Source organism: Myotis lucifugus, unplaced genomic scaffold, assembly GCF_000147115.1.
Source record: "Myotis lucifugus unplaced genomic scaffold, Myoluc2.0 scaffold_37, whole genome shotgun sequence".
NCBI lineage: Eukaryota > Metazoa > Chordata > Mammalia > Chiroptera > Vespertilionidae > Myotis > Myotis lucifugus.
In genome coordinates, this window is record NW_005871085.1 from 1,387,056 (window position 1) to 1,405,935 (window position 18,880).

Below are 18,880 nucleotides of genomic sequence, written 5' to 3' on the forward strand. Positions count from 1 at the left end.
AATAAACATCCTGTTTTCTCTAGTAGATTATAAGTTTCTTTATAATATAAATAAACATCTCCTTACATAGTGTTTTATTTATTTTCTGTTGGTAGTATGCTTATAAACAACACTTTGTAAAATTTATAATTAAGTCTTTTGGCCAGTTGAAACAGAGGGTCACAGACAAGAGTTCTGAAAACAATTTGGCCACATTTAAAAGAATCAGACTTTGAATAATTTTATAATGTTATTCTTCATTGCATGGGAAAATCACTACCAGTGAAAATTTTGAGGGCTGAAAAAAAATTGTCTTGCTATTTTCCTTGCAATATTTACAGAACTGTACTAACTTTATTTCCAATGTTTTTCTCATAGGTTTGATGGAGAGTATGAGACAGGCAGATCTCAAGAACTGGTCTTTAGATCAGGTTCAATTTGCTGATCTCTGTTCTTCTCTTAATCAGTTCTTTACACAAACTGGCCTTATCCACTCACAGAGTAATGTTCAGCAAAATGTCTGTCATGGTGCCATGCATCCAACAAAACCCTCCCAACACATTGGAACAGGTATGGGTTTAGTTATCTTCTTGATTTTCTCTTTTTATTTATTTTTTAAACTTCATCTCCTTTTTTTAAAATTTAAATTCTTTATTGTTTAAAGTATTACATATGTCTCCTTTTCCTCCCATTGACCTCTCCCCAGCTGCTCCCACCGCCAGCACATGCCCTTACCTTCCTACTGTCTATGTCCATTGGTTATGCTTATATGCATACATACAAGTCCTTGGTTGATCTCTTACCCTTCCCCCCTCCCACCCTCTCCTGCCTTCCCTCTGAGGTTTGACAGTCTGTTCAATGCTTCTATGTCTCTGGATCTATTTTTGTTCATTATATTCCACAAATGAGTGAGATCATGTGATGTTTATCTTCCTTTGGATTTTCTTTTTCTCATTCATATGAAATTTAGTGACTGAGGCAACATGTTACGTTGTTAATGGTGATGGTGATCCATTTATATTTTAATTTCTAAGAAGTGAATGAAATAAAATTATTTAAGGTATATCTTAGAAAAACTAAGATGAAATTATTTTTTGGTCAAGATTTATATGATTATAGTTTACAATTTACATTCCTTTGTGATCTTTTAAATTGTCAAACAAGAATTAAAATGTCTTCAAGATATGTACATTTTTTTAAAATATATTTTTTATTTATTTCAGAGAGGAAGGGAGAGGGAGAGATAGAAACATCAATGATGAGAGAGAATCATTGATCAGCTGCCTCCTGCATGACCCCTACAGGGATCAAGCCACAACACAAAATATGTGCCCTTGACTGGAATCGAACCCAGGACCTTTTGGTCCACACGCTCTATCCACTGAGCCAAACCAGCTGGGGCAAGATATGTACATTTTATAAGAATATAGTTATGAAGATAGATCAACTTAAATTTGTATATACTTGCAATGAAAATCTTATTTTTATATATCTTCTAAGAATGTTGAAGAAAATTAAACTTGAAAGTTTGCTTTAAGAGTAGACAAAATGGTATGTAGTGCCATTGATGTTTCACTCTAGACTCAAAATTTGTGCACTGTATTTTCCATCTCACTTTCTTCCCTTTTAACCTTTATTCTTTATGGAGTGTCCTCTATGTGCCAGGCACAAACTTCATTTTTTGATAACTCTTTAGCTCCCCACTCCTTTTGTCTTTTTTTTTATATGTATATATCTTCCTAATATTCTTAAAATTATATATATTGTTAACTCTCACCTGAGGATATTTTTCCATTGATATTTAGAGAGAGTGGAAAGGATGGGGAGAGACAGAGACATTGATGTGAGAGAGACACATCGATTGGTTGCCTGCCGCATGTGCCCTGAGCAGGATGAAGCTGCAACCGAGGTATATGCCCTTGAACGGAATCGAACCCGCGACCCTTCAGTCTGTGGGCTGATATTCTATCCACTGAGCCAAATCGGGTAGGGCTAAAAATGTTTTGTTGTAGTAAAATACACACAATGTAAAATTCACCATCCTAATCATCCTTAAGTATATAGTGTATTGATATTAAATACATTCATAATGTTATGCAACCATCACCACCACTCATTTTTCAAAACTCTTTTCATCTTATAAACCCTCTATACCCGTGGTTGGCAAACTGCGGCTCGCGAGCCACATGCGGCTCTTTGGCCCCTTGAGTGTGGCTCTTCCTAAGCCTTATGAATACCCTAGTTAAGTTAATAACAATGTACCTACCTATATAGTTTTAAGTTTAAAAAATTTGGCTCTCAAAAGAAATTTCAATCGTTGTACTGTTGATATTTGGCTCTGTTGACTAATGAGTTTGCCGACCACTGCTCTATACTCACGAAACAATATCCCCACCATTTCCCCTGTTCTATCCTCTGCCAAGCCTCTGGCAACTACCATTCTATTTTCTGCCTCTGATTTTTGACTAAGTAGTACCTTATATGAGTGGAACCATATAGTATTTGTCTTTTTGTGACTTAATTCGTTTTTAGGGCTAGATAATATTCCATTGTATGTATCTACCACATTTTGCTTATCTGTTCATTTGTCATTGAACAGTTTGGGTTGCTCTCATGTGTTAGCTATTGTGGATAATACATGGGTCTACGAATATCTCTTTAAGACGCTGCTTTCAGCCCAGCTGGCGTGGCTCAGTGGTTGAGTGTTGTTGACCAATGAACCAGGAGGTCACAGTTTGATTCCCGTCAGGGCACATGCCTGGGTTGTAGTGTTGGTCCCCAGTGTGGGGCATGCAGAAGGCAGCCAATCAATGATTCTCTCTCATCATTGATGTTTCTATCTCTGCCTCCCTCTCTCTTCCTCTCTGAAATAAAAAAAATATATATTAAAAAAAAAAGACCCTGCTTTCATTTCTTTTGGATATATGCCCAGAAGTAGATCATTGCTTATTCCTGATCTTAGAGAAAAAGCTTTCAGTCTTTCACCATTGAATATGATATTCACTATGGGATTTTTATATGTAGCTTTTATTATGTTTAAGTAGTTTCCTTCAATTCCTACTTTATTCATGAAAGGGTATTGACTTTTGTCAAATACTTTTGCTGCATCAATTGGGATGATCATGTGTTTTTTTTCCCTTCTATTAATGTGGTGTATTATATTAATTTTCATATGTTGAATCTCCTTGCATTCCAGGAATAAATCTCTCTTAGTCATAGTATATAATCCTCTAATATGGTATTGAATTCATTTGCTAATATCCTAATATATAAAAACCGAGGGTCCGTAATGACCAAAGGCTTGACCGAACGGAAGTCAGTCCTACAGTCGAGAGAGCTGCAGATCAGGCCTGGAGAGAGGCCTGAAGAGAGAGGCAAGGTCTGATCCGCAGCCTCCGTGACAGCTGTTGATCAGCCATTGCCTCTCTCTTTCTCTCCGGGCTTCACCAGCAGCGGTGCCTCTGTTTCTCTCCGGGCCTCTGGGGGGGCTGCTGATCAGCCCTGCCTCTCTGATCAGGCCCAGAGATAGGCCCGGAGATGCTGACTGGCATAGAAACCAACCAATCAGAACCAAATCTGGGTGAAGTGCGAGGAGCCAATGGCTGCCTAGGAGGCGGAGCTTTTGACACTGACTGGCATATAAACCGACCACCCAGAACCTAATCTGGGTGAACTTCGAAGGCAGAACCTAAGATGGGGGCTGAGGAGGGGTTTTAAGGGCAACAGCTGTTTGGTGTAAGGTGTAAGAAAGCAGTTCAATTTTTTAATGACCCAGTTTGGCACTATAGTGCATATGGGTGGCTATCAGTCCAGATATAGGGATTATGTATTTTTGTCTGCCAAGAGCATCTCCTTCTGCTGAAAAAGGCTCCCCCCCCCACATTTAAGCAATCCTATCCTATATAATCTATCTATACTAATAAAAGGGTAATATGTTAATTAGACCGGGTCGACTGGCCATCTTCCGGACGTCCGACTTCCTTCCAGACAAAGCCATGGTGGTGGGGGCCGAGGCAGAGAGGGCAGTTGGGGGCAAGATCAGGCCGGAAGGGGGGGGCAGTTAGGGGCGATCAGGCCGGCGGGGGAGGGCAATTAGGGGTGATGAGGCTGGCAGGGGAGAGCAGTTGGGGGCGAGATCAGGCCAGCAGGGGAGGGCCGTTGGGGGCAAGATCAGGCCAGCAGGGGAAGGCAGTTAGGGGCAATGAGGCAGGCAGAGGCAGTTAGGGGTGATGATGCCGGCAGGGGAGAGCAGTTGGGGGTGAGATCAGGCCAGCAGGGGAGGGCCATTGGGGGCAAGATCAGGCCGGCAGGGGAGGGCAGTTGGGGGCAACCAGGCTGGCAGGGGAGGACATTTGGGGGTGAGATCAGATCAGCAGGGGAAAACAGTTGGGGGTGAGATCAGGCTGGCAGGGGGAGCAGTTAGGGGCGATCAGGCAGACAGGCAGAGGCAGTTAGGGGCGATCAGGCAGACAGGCAGGTGAGCGGTTAGGAGCCAGCTGTCCCAGATTTCGAGAGGGATGTCCAAGGGGTCCCCGATTGGAGAGGGTGCAGGCTGGGCTGAGGGAAACCCCCCGCCCCCGTGCACGAATTTTGTGCACTGGGCCACTAGTTTATTTATAATTTCCTGTACCTGACTATCTATTGGGCACTATGAATAAAGAAGTGACTTTAAAATAGGCCTTAATCTCAAGGAGCTCCCAGCCTGATAGGTGAGACAGGTTTATTAAAAAAAATAAAATTAAAAAAAATACTGTCCTAGCTGGTTTGGCTCAGTGGATAGAGCATCAGCCTGTGGACTGAAGGGTTCCAGGTTCGATTCTGGTCAAGGGCACATACCTGGGTTGCGGGCTTGATCCCCAGTAGGGGATGTGTAGGAGGCAGTCAATCAATGATTCACTCTCATCATTGATGTTTCTATCTCTCTTTCCCTCTCCCTTCCTCTCAGAAATCAATAAAGATATATTTAAATAATATAAATAAATAATAATAATAATAAAAACAGTATGATGAGGATTATACTTCTACCATAGGGCAGTGGGAATAAGACAAATTGGCTTGCTTAACTGTCTTTGGCAGATAGAAAAGCTTTATAGAAGAAGGTATATTTAAGCTGGACTTTGCAGGATAAGTGGGATTTTATCAGACAGAGAAATCTGATCACTTAACTTCCCTGCTCAAAACCTTCCATCGGTGTACATTTTGTTTTTCTTCAGTAAAAAACAAAGTCTTTACTATAGCTTGCATGGCCCTACAAAATCTGGTTCCCCATTACTCTCACCTCCCCACCCTCACTAGACTCCCTGCTGTTCTCTGAACATACCTCAGGCCTTTGTACTTGCTTTTTTATCTGTCTGGAGTGGTCTTGCCCCAGTAGACCCCTGAGTCATGTCCTCATGTTATTCACATTTCTTCTCAAAGAGTACCTACTCAATTGATGTCTTCCCTGACCATCCTATTTAAATGACAGCTCCTGTTCATCAATCCTTGTCCACTCTTCCCTGCTTTATTTTTCTCCGTAGCATACTATTTAACGTTGTTTGCCTCCCTTTCCACCTCCACCAAGAATAAGCTCCAAAAAGACAGGGAGTTTGTTTTTTTCATTTCTGTATCTCTAGTAGCTAAAGCAGGGCCTGGCACATAATATTTCTAGAATGACTGGTCATTCAACAGATGTCTGCTTTCAATAAATAAATATATTGTGTGATTAGATTTTTTTAATTCTCATAACTACATTCTAAATGTTAAAGGATCTCAAATTTTTGGAAACTGCATTGGAAGTTAATTTCTTGCTTAGGAAGTTGTTCACACTGTAATGAGAACATGGGGAAAATGAGGAGTAATGAAAATTTCTCTCTGAAAGTTAAAGTGTTAGGAATGTATTAATTTCAGAAAGTTAAGTCTATTTGTTTAATGTGGGTATCTATCTATTCCATAATCCTTGTTTATTGCCAGAATTCCTCTCTTAATTCCCACCCCCTTTCCCATTTTAAGGTAAGAACTACTAAGCCAAAAAAGAGAAATGTAAAAATGAAATATAAAAATAGATTGATCTTAAAAATAAAAATCAGAATTTTTCTGTTGATTGTGATTTGAGCTCCTAAGGATGAGTAAAAGAGAGGTAAGATTTTTCAGGACAGAGGCTAAGTCATTGGTAAATGAGTGACTGTATTATTCAGAGTGCTTTGGCCCCTTAGCGTGGCAGCCTGGTGCATCCTTTAGAAGGTGTACCAGCCATGCATGTGAAGATTGATCAGCTCCCCAACCCCCCATAAGAATTTACTAGAGCTGCAATATAGTATAACTTTCTCCTCTTTTTTATTCCTAAATCTTCAGCATGTTCAAATTGGTGAGAGAGCTCAGTTCTGACTCTAAACTTTACTATAAAAAAAGCATGTCATCTTAGGAGGGAATGGCTAGAAGTCAAGTCTTGTGTTCTGTTCCTGGTTCTGTCATTTTTCTCTGGGCTCATTTCCTCATCCACAAGAACAGAGATAGGGCTGGATTATATTATCTCTGAGGCTACCACCTCAAGCTTGGTCAGTCTGACTTTCCAGGGGCAGGCAAATACTTGTGAGTGGCCAAATAGTGTGCCCTACCTTGAATACAAAAGGAAAATTTTTCTTTCCCTTTTAGTTTCCTCTGGGAAATGGTTGCTCTTTTCTAGTTGACCACAGCATTGCTAGAATACACATGTAATTTGTGTGAAACACTAGAATACAGTAGGGAAACTGCTTTTCTGGAATTCCAGATGCTCTGCACAATGTGAGCAGTGTATGGTTTTCTTCCCCAGGAGTTAATGGGGGAGGGCACATGACGTTGTTCCCCTCCCTTTCTATTTTGCATTAGGATGCAACATAATTGACATTTTAGAGCTATTATACTTGATAGTTCCTGTCAAGAAAAATATATTAAGAACCTTCTGAAATGCCACTTAAATGAGGTCTATGTTTCCCATCTCCACACACCTAAATAATACATTTTTAATCATGTTTGCCTGTTATAGCTCTTCTACTTTGTGCAAATCTTTCCTGTAACTTTGTGCCTCCAGTAACTTTGTTAAGCAGCGAGGGCACCCATAGGTCTGTTTTGAGGGTGAGAAAATCGGGGCAATATAGAGACAACTGTTCGTAGAAAGAGCCTGTGAGTCAGGAGAACTGGATTCTAGCCCAGCCTTGCCAAACTGATGTGTCTTTGGGCAAGTCAGCTTAGCCTTTCCAAGCCTCAGTTGCCTCATCCATAAAATGGAGATAATCCCTGTCTCCACTTACCCTCATGTGGGCTTAGTGGGACGCTAAGATGAAGTGATGAAAATGCCTTTGTACTGTAATGAGGTATGTAACAACAATAATAAGTATAACTTGTCTACAAGCTACAGAGAATTAGATGCAGTGCCAGAATTAGTACCAGTGGACTCACACCCAGCCCTGGCATTGTGTTAAAAAAGCCAGCACCACCCTAGCAGGTTTAGCATCTGAAAGGAGTAAGTTTTCCTTCCCTTTTCTTCCTCACCTTACCAGCTTAATTTAGTTTTAGGTAGCAGTTCTATTAAAATTTTAATGCTTGATTTGTTTTACTTACGGTAATATTTTTTTTTTCTTTTTTAAAATCTGATTAGGAAATTTGTACATAGACTCCAGGCAAAATCTCCCTCCTTCAGTGATGCCACCTCCTGGTTACCCTCATATCCCACAGGCACTCAGCACTCCAGGAACAACGATTACAGGTACTTTGGGATGTGGTGTGTTGCAATTAGTACTCATAATTTAATATTGAAAAGCTTGAGCTGTCCTAACAGTGAGTGAGGCTGCCTTTAGAGGGAGGGAATGAACTCTGTGCTCAAGTGGGCGGGGTGCACAAATCTGGAGAGCTACTTGGCTCCAGTGCCGGTGAAAGGATTTAGGTGTCGTTCGGTGTTTGGACCATGTGACCTGAAGTCTCGTTTAGCCCATGATGCTATCTCTGATTCTAGTATTGTCCTGTCTCTCTAAGAGGTTGGGGCATAAAGTGTGTCCTGGTGTCTTAAGTCTCTTTGAAGCTATTTGACTTTGATAGACTTCAAGTTTTAAGAACCTACTTTGATTAGCTCCTATATATTCATTCTGATGAAGTTCCCCCAGCTGTAGTTTCCAGGGAAGTACCTTACAGAGGACATAAGTTTCAGAAGTTACTAGTCCATAAATTTTTCCCCCTAAGTTCCTGAATGTAGGATGTTATGTTTAGCGGGGCAGTAGAGACACAATTTTAGAGGTAGAAAGGGTATTAAGGATTATCTAGATGGGGAAATGGAAGCTCAGAAGGGGAAATACCTTGCCTAGAGCCACCAGTTTGGCAAATGGCCAAACCAAGACTCAAGCTTTGATGTCTGGATTCAGAGTTCATGATTTTTCTTATATGCCACACACCCCTTTACTTAGACTACTTGAGGAAAAGATAAATGGTAATGTGGAGGGGTGGGTTTCAAACCCCAAAAGGACTGTGTGCCAGGCAACAGTGAAGGAGGAATTGGGACTAAGTGACATGTGTTCCCTGTCCTCAATGCTCACCAGTAACTTGTAGGTGGTAAGATAAGGTAGTTAAGACTCTGGAGCTAGATCCCCAGGGTTTGAGTCCCTGGTGCTTTGACACTTGATAGCTGCCTAACTCTCCTCTCTCAGTTTCCCTATCTGTAAAAGGGGGCTAATAACACTACCTAACTCCTAGCCTTGTTAAGAGAATTAAATGAGGATTGTATGTAAATCACTTACATTAGTGCCTGGCAGATAGTAAGAAGTTTATACACTAAAAATAAATAAATACAGGCATTTCTGCTATCCTGTGATATACTGAAAACCTTAGCATTTTATAAAATTGTACATTAAAAGTTACAGGGCTTAAGAGAAAAATAAGATTAGCAGCAGATTTCTTGAAACTTTGTATTCAGAATACTAACAAAAACGATAATCGGTACAAATTCCACAACAGCCCTAGCTGATTTGGCTCAGTGGATAGAGTGTTGGCCTGGGGACTGAAGGGTCCCAGGTTCGATTCTGGTCAAAGGCACATACTGGGTTATGGGCTCGATTCCCAGTAGAGGGTGTGCAGGAGGCAGCCAATCAATGATTCTCTCTCATCATTGATGTTTCTCTCTCTCTCCCTCTCCCTTCTTCTCTGAAGTCAATAAAAAATATATTTTAAAAAATTCCACAACAGTTAAAGAACATGTTTAATTCCTAGTAAAAGAATAAATTCTACAAATAAATAAAAATTATTTTTAAAGAAAGAATCTGGTTTGGAAGGCGGTTTGTCAAAGCTATGGAGATAAAGGCAGAATGCACCAAATTGGGGAGCACAAATAGTGCATGGCCGCACTGGTCCAAGAAGAGGAGCATGGGGAGAATAGGCATGTGTATCTGCGGTGTCCTCCGGGCTTACTGCACCCGGCCGTGTGCATGTCCTCTGTGTTCACCTGCTGTTACTTGGTGGCACAAAAATTAACTTGCTGAGGAAATAAACTGACACAATGTGACTTCGGTGGTATACTAACATTATTCTCCTATTTACCATTCCCAAGTGAGCCAACTCATCTTACTGAAACTTACCAGAACATAACAGACTGTGAGGGAAATGGCTGTGTCAGCACTGAGCACTCCACCATTCCTTTCATGCCTTCCTTGCTGCAGCCTGGTGTAATGGAAAGAGTGTTGGTTTTGGAGTCAAGTGAACTGAGTTCAGATCCTATTTCTTCTCCTTACTAGTTGTATGACTTTGGGTGACTTGCTCATTCTCCTAAACCCAGTCTCTTTTATCTATAAAATGAAATTATAAGAGACACCTCGTAGAAGGCTTCTGGGTGTTTTAGTGAGATAATGTGTCTGAGCATCTGGCGTATGGGAAGTGCTCGGTAGGTTTTCGCTTACTTCTTCCTTTCTTCAGTACTGCGTCACTACTGACATTGCCTGCTTCCTTCCAGGCCACCACGGAGCTATGAACCAGCAGCACATGATGCCTTCCCAAGCCTTCCAGATGCGGCGCTCTCTGCCTCCAGATGACATCCAGGATGACTTTGATTGGGATTCAATTGTGTAGAGCTTGTTTCTGCAAGACTGCACCCCAGCGTCACCTTTCTGTGCAGTGAAGGGAAAGGTTTAAGAGAATCCAGTTGAAAAAACAAAGTTGCTAATCACTTTACCAATGTTATAAAATTTCTTTTGAAGACAATCAAAAAGATTTTAGCTGGATAACTTTGCTTTTATCTGACCCAAACAAGTACTACATGTTTGTCTCCTGCCAGCTCTCCTGTGTAGCTCCTAACTGTTGTGTGATTTAAACAGCTTTTGCGTATTTGTGTCAATTTGATGTTGACCACAAGTGCCAGACTGATTTTTCAGACAGAGCCTGTTTTGCTGCAAGCAGTTTATAGATACATGTGTGTAAATATATGTACAAAATTTACTGAAAGGCTTCAATTTTTTCTGATTGGATTATTAGATCTTGAAAAGAAAGTTACTGTGAGTTTTTATTCCTTGTTAGGCTATTTTCTGCAGGATGCTTTTAACTGATGTGGGCAACTGAAAGGAAATAGGTTTTTTTTAAAGCCCAGTTCCCTTTATTTAATCTTTTCAGAAATGTGGGTATTGAGTTCTACCCAGTAAGTAAAAAACCCAGAGTTTGATACTCTGACAGTCCAGAGGGGCACATTGAGAACTGACCAAATTTGTTTTGATGCTTGGGGATTGTAGAGTTTATGTTGTACCTTGTCAGTGTCTGTTTTCCTAAGGCTGCATTATAATAGCTCTAAAATTTATTTGATGATTAGAAGCTGGTCATTGCTTGGCTCTTTAAACAGATCGCTATCTCCACTTATTTATTATTCAAAAGTGTTATTTTAATATTTATTGCTACCTTCTGTGAATGCTCAGCTCTAATTGGATTTGTTAAGGAGAAATGGGGTATCTGAAAGCACAGAAATATTTTTCTTGATAAGAGTTTGCAGATAAGACAATCAGAGAGATTGTGTTATTCTTGTGACCATCACTCCTCATACCATGTGAGCATATTTCTCTGTCTTAGCATTCCTGCTGATTGAAACTTATTAGCTAAATAGGATTCTTTCTAGAATTTGAATCCATTCATTTGGGCAACAAATGGCAGGGCATTGTTTATAAAGCAAGTGTTCCCATTCACTCTCTTTCCATTTAGGAAACACTGACAGGAGGATGGAGAGACACTTATTGTTAGTGGCCTGCTGTGTCTGCTGTCCTGTGTTTCTGAGGTTGCATGGCATTTGGATACTGTCTTTGAAATGCAACCTGCCTCTTAGGGGCTTTTCTTAGTTGTTGTTTGTTTATTGTTTTGATTCATATATCACAGTTACTTTGCATGGATTGTCTTAGTTTTCTAAAAGAAATGAGATTTTTAAAAATGAATAGGTTTTGATTGGTTCCTTAGACAAAAAAAAAAGCAGAATTTCAGTTCTAATGGGAAAATATGTTCCATCAAATCAAGGAGTAATAACTGCTCACTGGTTGCTTTTTAGTATCTATAATCTCTGTCAGCCATGCTTAAATCACTTTAATTAGCTTAGTGATTCTGTGATGAGTAATCTCTACTTGAACTGAACATACATCTTTGTTTCTATGTGTGTGTATGTGAGAGTATTTGAACAAAGTATGGGGTTTTTTTGTGTGTTTTTTTTTATGGAGTGTTGCCTTGAGTGAATCACTGGGAAGCCAGCCATGGTAAAGGCTGGTGAGGTTGGGGAGAAAGGAAGGCCTTTATGTTCCTGTTTTTTGGACCCTACTTGGCATGAAAAAGGAAGCTCAGTTCCAGCCCCTTGGATCAGTGGAAATCAGAGGATTCTGGCAAGGCAGCCAACAGGCCCCTCTTAGATAGATCAGAGGCAAGATGAGATAGCAGCCTGCAGAGTAAACGCTTGATAAAGAGGTGTGTGTGAGAGATTTTAAATAGTCTGTTCAAGTCACTGTTTTCTAGATACCAAAATGACTGTTTTGAAACTTCTAATTGCTTGGGGAGCAAAATGCACTTTAAACAATTTGGGTATTGGAATGCAGTCTCTTATATTGAATGATTTGAGTAGAAACCACTGATGAAGATTTTTCAAATCGTGTGAAGCTAATTTCCTATTTGGCAATCTGATTTGCAGTGATCAATATTTTTATAAGAATTTAAACTTACCAAGAATGGCACTGGAGGCAGAGCCTCCATCCAGACCCATCCCACTCTTGTGATTCAGTGACCTGGGAGCCCAGGACAGGCCTCAGCGGGCTCAGGCCTGGCAGGGCTACCTGGTGAGGTGCAGAGCATCCCTCTAGTGGCCATTTCAGTTGGTAGTTATTAATTCAGAGTAAGTTCTGTCTTGGGCTTAAATTGACTGAAGACTTTTGGGGGAAAGAATAATAAATGCATATAATCAAATGGGAGTACTCTGTCCAGGAGAATAATCCGACTGGCATTTGTGGTAGTTTTTGAAATGTAAATGTATTCATGTGTGTACTTGTAAATACGTGTCTCTCAGATGTCCTTTGAAGTGGGAGGGAATCAATCGGGATTATTTCAAATGGAATAGAGTATTTTGATATTGTTCATTCAGAGGGTGATGTGTACATATCTATATTGTATATATGTGATGAAAATGCATTGGCTTTTTGTGCAAACACAATCTGCTCTCTGTACTGCTGTTGGACAGTCAGTGTTTTAATGTTTCTACAGTTTTGCTATTGCACGATTTCATATTTTGCCCGTATGATGAACGGCACCCCATTCTTTGTAACTGTTTAGTGCTGTAAAGAAATATCCCAAGTGTCATTAGAATTGTTGCTGCCAGAATTGATATGCATGAATGGCACTTAAAATAAATATATAATGTTAACTCTATAACACTGACTCGTCTATGTAATTTGCTACAATTAAGGGGATAAGGTTGGAGCTAGTCCAGATGCAGAAACCCCTCAGTCCATAATTGGTGTCTCGGAGACTCTGTCCCATGTATTGCTGCCTCAGAACAGTCATTGCTGCCATTTACTGAACATCTCACTTGCTCTGTGAACTTGAGGAAGTTATTTAATTTCTCTGACCTTCACTGTCTTCATTTTCCTCATTTACAGTGCCTATAAATGAGAATAATGCCTCCTAGAGTTGTAGTGAAATTAAATTAACACATTTAAATATTTGGAGCAGCACCTGGGACATAAAAAAGTACTAGTATGTGCCAGGTGCTGTGCTAAATAGATATTGTTATCCTCATCCTATAGTGTGGGGGAAAACTCAGTGGTCTAGTGGCTTACCCAGATTCTTTGTTGGAAAGTGGCAGAGTTGAGGTTCGAATCCAGGTCATTTGACTCCATTGTCATTTTCTTTTACACCATCCTGTTACATCCAAGGTAACTCCTCATCCCTAGTCTTCCCCTTGTCCTCAGTCTTGCCCCCAGCACAGCCTTTCCAGAGAGTTATTTCCAAAGGTTGAAAGTGGAGCACATACTACACCAGACCTTCCCATGAGAAATTCAGAGATGAGACCATTCTGTCTTTAGGGGATACAGACTTACCCATTCAGGTAGCAAATGCCAACCCAAGGAAGGCTACTCTGGAGGTATGCCCTGGCAAGGCAAGGCTTTGGTGATGAGGACTTAGGCCATGCAGGGCTGGGGCAGTGGTTTAGGAGAGCCTCAGTGTGGACACGGGCAATTTAAGTTGAGTCTTCAAAGGGTTCCAGACAGAAGGAAGAAGGTGTTCCCATGAATCCCACTGCTCTGATCCAGGCATGGAAGCTAGATGAGCAGCGTGGGCGGGAGAAGTGATGGATTGCTAGTAAACAACCAATTGCTAGTAAACAACCAAACACAGAAATCCCATGAGAAGTGGGATCCAAATCCCCTGACTGATGTGGAAATAGGCTAAGCAGTGGGGAGACTCACACGGTGGCAGTGGACTTGAAGCTGCCGTCTGTCTCACAGTGAGTGCTTCCCGCCAATCCATGATCCTGCCCAAGGCTGCGTGTTACTTCTAACGGAACCCAGACAATGCTGCCAGGAAAGTTATCTACTGCAATTTTACATACAGGGGCCTCACTCCGAAGTTCATTTCCCTTTACCCTGCTTCCCTCCAAAATGGAATTTTCCCAAAGCCCGGGAGAGTGCCTACCTGCCCAGTGTGTGTCTCTTGCAGGGGGGAACTCCGTGTTCTCCCATCGCAGGTGAATCGTGGTCATCAGCAGTGTGTCTGAAGGACTGTGGTAAGGGCATAGGTAAATGTGGTCACTGTGGACTGACTGATCATGAAGATGCATGTTTCATTCTCAAGGCTTTAGCATGTTACAGTGTGCAAAGGGCTGCTATATTTAGATGAATCCTTACCACTTTGATAAAGCAGCCCTGGAAAAGCCATGTAAACCTCAGCATTTAGGTTGACTGCAATCTAAATGCCTTAGAATTGCAAGACTATCTTGAAAGTTTCAAGCTAGAAGGGGCTCTGGAAATCATCTAATACAACCCCCACATTTTGCTGTTAAGAGTCTTGAGACCCAGAGAAGGAATGATTAGCTCAAAGTCAGACAGCCAATTGGGGGACACTGAGGGAAGGGGAGGAGTGGAGACGTCATTTACCTGAAAAGCATTTAAAGTTCTTACACACACATTGTCATACTTGATGTACACAAGAACCTGACACTGTAGTATACTGTTATTACCCCATTTTACAGAAGAGGAAACACTTCAGGGAGGTAAGTCTCAATGCAGCTGCGTCCTGAATGCATTCACTTAAAGCACACAACTTTAGTTACACACACTTGGCCAAACAGAGAGAGAATGGAAATCTTAAGTAATGTAGTGAGTACCGGCCTGTGATGAACATGTGCCCCTCAGCGAATGTGAGATGGGAGATTCGAACCTGAGATTCTAACAGGTACTGCTTCCATGTACCTTTCTGTTGAGCACCTCACCACTGAGTATGTGCAGTGAGCAAAGGTACACGTGCTCTGTGCACCACCCTTGCATGCAAGCCAGTTCCTTGAAAGACAGACTATAACCAAGAATTAGAAAAACTGGCTATGCCGGGCTTTGAAACATGGCAGGTTTATCCCCAACATGGTGCTTCCTAAAGGATTTTAGGAGTGCTTTTTAACTTACCTCCGGGGTCTCTCCTTCCATGTGGCATGTGACCGGTCAACATGCAAAGTGCAAACTTGGTAAGTGGCTGCACCAGGGCCAGAATTCAGTTCAGCCCCAGATCAGGGCTGTTTCTGACTCCCAACTCAAGCAGTGCCCCTCAGCCATGCTGAGCCCAGGAGTACAGAATGGGACAGCTCACTACCGTTTATTACTTGTTACTTAATTTACTTATTCCAAGCCCTTCATGTGGATGATCACATTTACTCTTCAAAACAACTGTGTAGTAGCTACTATTATTATCAACCTCGTTTTGCAAATGAAGAGTCTGAGCTACAAAGAAATGAAGTCACTTGCCCAGGGTCACCCCGCTCGTAAGTGGTAGAAATAATAGTAGCAGCAGTAGGACGGGGATTTCACACCCTGGCCTTCCAGCATCAGTGTCTACACTATTCTCCACGCTATGTCGGCAGTTCCTTGCCGTTATTACCTCAGCTACTGGGCCAAAGTAGGGCCTTAGACCAGCGATTTTCAACCTGTGCCGCAAGAATTTTTAAAGCATGCAATACCTGACTTGAGGGGCACGGACCTCTTTTCCTTTACATTGTCCAAATAATGACAACAGCCAACACAACAATAGCCATCTGGTGTGAGTGAATCAAAATTATACCTGTTTTTTGTCAGATCTTCAAAAAAATATATTTTTGGTGTGTTTCCGGGGTTCTTGTCCCAGCATCAAGAAGGGTTCAGGAATCTGGAAAAGGCGCTGTGCGTAGATGATATAGGAATCCAGAGTCTAATAAAGAATCTGGAGATGAGATATAATTTTGAAAGGCATTGGGGGTCAGAGGACCTTCAGCTAATGGAACTGAAGACTCCCTCCTTGTCCTGGACCCTTGCTTTTATTAACACAATTTGTCCTAAGGCAAGGTGGAGATAATACACTTCAAAGGGTAAGGTTTCAAAGGGTACAGAAGCATTGTCAGTTTGGGGAATAGCCTATGGCTGTACAGGTGTTTGGCCAGTAGGAGGCAATAACATGTAGATTAAGATGCCCTTTAACTGTCTGGCAGCCACAATCAGTTTCCTATTCAGGTTTGGGGAAATGCCTTTAGCCATTCCCAACAGGTGACTACATGTGTGACTCAACCCTGTTGAGTCCCCAAGTCTCATCAACCTTTTGATGAAACTCTTGAAATTATGACATGCTGGAATTGGTTCCTGGCAGTGTGTCACTTTAATAATTAGTTTATATGTGTTGTGAGATGAAAAAGGTTGAAAATCGCTGCCTTGACCAAAGCAATGAGGCTGCAGTGAGCACTGGAGGCCACCAGAGGGCGAAGAGCTACTGGGCCAGCTGTGTACCTTTCCTGTTTCCTTTATCCTTGGGGCTATGCTCCCTTTCTCTGCAGCAGGAGTTGGGTGGTAGGGACCCGCAGTGGCCAGCCCTCAGAATCTTCTTACGGATCGGAGCTTGCTAGAGAGCTCCTCTGATCTCAGCAATAAACATATTGGTGGGGCCCGCTTCAGAGCTATGTCTGAGCCTGCTGCCCAGCCAGCCCTCCTGATGCCCACTGCCCCCCCGACTGCAAGATTAGGGTGGGGAAGGTCACCCCACCATCAACCCCAAATTCTGAGTCTCCGGAGGCGCTGCTGTTCTGGGACCAGTTGATTCTGGGACTGGCCTTGCTTACCCTTGCCCTCCCAGCCCTGCCTCAGCCTCAGCCTCAGCCTCAGCCTCAGCCTCAGCGGGCCTTGGCGTCCCACACACGCACACCGACTCCTGCAGCCATCACCCACATTGTGACTGTTGCCGCTATTGGCCAGGCCCTCTGCACAGTCATTACCTCAGCACTCTTAACTGTCCTGTGAGACTGGTGTTATTATTTGCCTTTTACTGCTGGCCGTTACCATGCAAAGAGGTAAAGTCATTTGCCCAAGGTGACAGCCATTGAGAGGTTGCCAAGAGGGCAGGCACCCAGGTCTGCCTCCCTCCGGTCTGCTCTTCCCACTGAGGCATACCCCTTCTTTTACAACACTCCCCGGTTGCCCTTGACCTCCCTCAGGGCCAGTTACCACAGCCCATCCCACCCCACCCTTCCCCAGCACGGGCCTGAGCTGACGTCACTGTGGGTGAATGGCACCCCTCACAACGCCGCTCCCACGAGGCTGAAGAGACAACTTCCTCTTGCAGACAATGGCAATAAAGACACGTGAGGACACTTCCCACCCTTCCCTGCCTGAGTGACGCTCACAGGCGGAGGCCTCCTGGGAACAGTCCTCGGGGTCCGTGTGAGAGTGAGCGCATGCGCTGTGACTGGTGTGTATTTGTAAGTCAGGGTCACTGCCCGTGGTTGTGTGACTGTCTGATTGTGTCCATGAGGCGTGGTGTACATATGTGTGAGTCCTTGCATGTGTGTGCTTGTGCGATCATGTGTCTGTGTCTGGTATGTGACTGTGTGCCTTCATGTATCTGTATGTTCATAAGCTACACACAGGACACAAGTATGCTGCCCAAGGGAGCAAGATGACTCCTCACTTAACCCCAGGCTTCCTCCTCCCCTCGGCTCCTATTCGCCATTCCGACCTCCCAGGGGCCCAGGTTCCTGAGACACTTGCTGGGATAGAGCTGGGTTTCTAGGCGCTGTCAGAGTTAGGCCCTGCGAGTGAGAACCGTACAGATGCATTCTCCTTTTCCACCACACCCCTGCCTTGCTTCTGTCCCTGCCACTGTAGCCCTTTGAGCTGGATCCTGATCTACAACGGCTCCTAACCCCCAGGCAGCTCCTACTCTGTCCACCCAAAACTCCTCGGCCAGGCCAGCAGCTGGTCCATTGTGAGCTGCCGGCCTGTGGGTGAGCATGTGCCCTGCAGGCCACAAAGGCCAGAATAATACACGAGGCAATGAAAGAACACAGACTGCAGTCAGAAGAACCCAGCAGCGGTTCTCAACCTGTGGGTCGCGACCCCTTTGGTGGTCGAACGACCCTTTCACAGGGGTCGTTCAGATATTTACATTACGATTCATAACAGTAGCAACATTACAGTTATGAAGTAGCAGTGAAAATAATTTTATGGTTGGGTCACAACATGAGGAACTGTATTTAAAGGGTCAGAAGGTTGAGAACCACTGACCTAGAATTTCATCTGGGCAAGACATTGCCCTTTGGAGCCTCCGCTTCCCCATTTGTAAGTGGGATGAGATGCCTTATGTCAAAGTGCTGATGAGCCCTCCATGAGGGGGTCAGCGGTCAGCCAGACCGCAGCCAGAGCTCCGCACTGCTTAGGCCCAAAGGACTGGTCTTCCGGCTCTGTCCGCCTCCCTCCTTCTCTTTTCTCCCACGTGCCACCTGCTACCCTGTTGCTAAGACCAGCTGATTCTCTTGCACACCATCCTTCCAATCGCCCCCTCCCAGCGCACTGTCAGGGGCAGAGCACCCCTTCCCCCTGGGTAGCAGCCGTACCCACACCGTCGCTCTCCACACCACGTGGGTGGTGCTCTTTCTAAATCACAGCCCTTTTCCCTATCTCCCTGCTCTGAAAGTCCCATGGCTTCCTGCTGCCCCTGGTTAGGGGCAAACACCTGAGCCTGGCATGCAAAGCTCCTTCTCCGTCACTCACCACAGCACCTCTCGGCACACTCTCTTCTTCAGCCCGCCCAGCCTCCCTTCCTCTGTGCTTCCTGCGGCCAGGCCTTGGCCCTACAGGCCCCATCTCTGTGGATCCCAAATCTTCCCATCATTTGAGGCCCAGTTCAAACGCTACTCCCACCTCATCTATCAAGCGTTATTGAAACTGGG

At 43.3% G+C, this 18,880-nt stretch overlaps 1 protein-coding gene across 4 annotated transcripts in view; it reads left to right on the forward strand.

The window, feature by feature from the left end:
* FOXJ3 (forkhead box J3) overlaps positions 1 to 12,852 on the forward strand; it is a 127,522-nt gene extending 114,670 nt beyond the window's left edge. For all 4 annotated transcript variants that reach the window (XM_006087237.3, XM_014454499.2, XM_023752696.1 and 1 more), the window contains 3 exons: positions 358 to 549; positions 7,595 to 7,702; positions 9,929 to 12,852. In XM_006087237.3, coding sequence (XP_006087299.1) covers positions 358 to 549; positions 7,595 to 7,702; positions 9,929 to 10,044 — 416 coding nt within the window. In that variant the 3' untranslated portion in view covers positions 10,045 to 12,852. The remainder of the gene's footprint in view (positions 1 to 357; positions 550 to 7,594; positions 7,703 to 9,928) is intronic.
* The last annotated feature ends 6,028 nt before the right edge of the window (positions 12,853 to 18,880 follow it).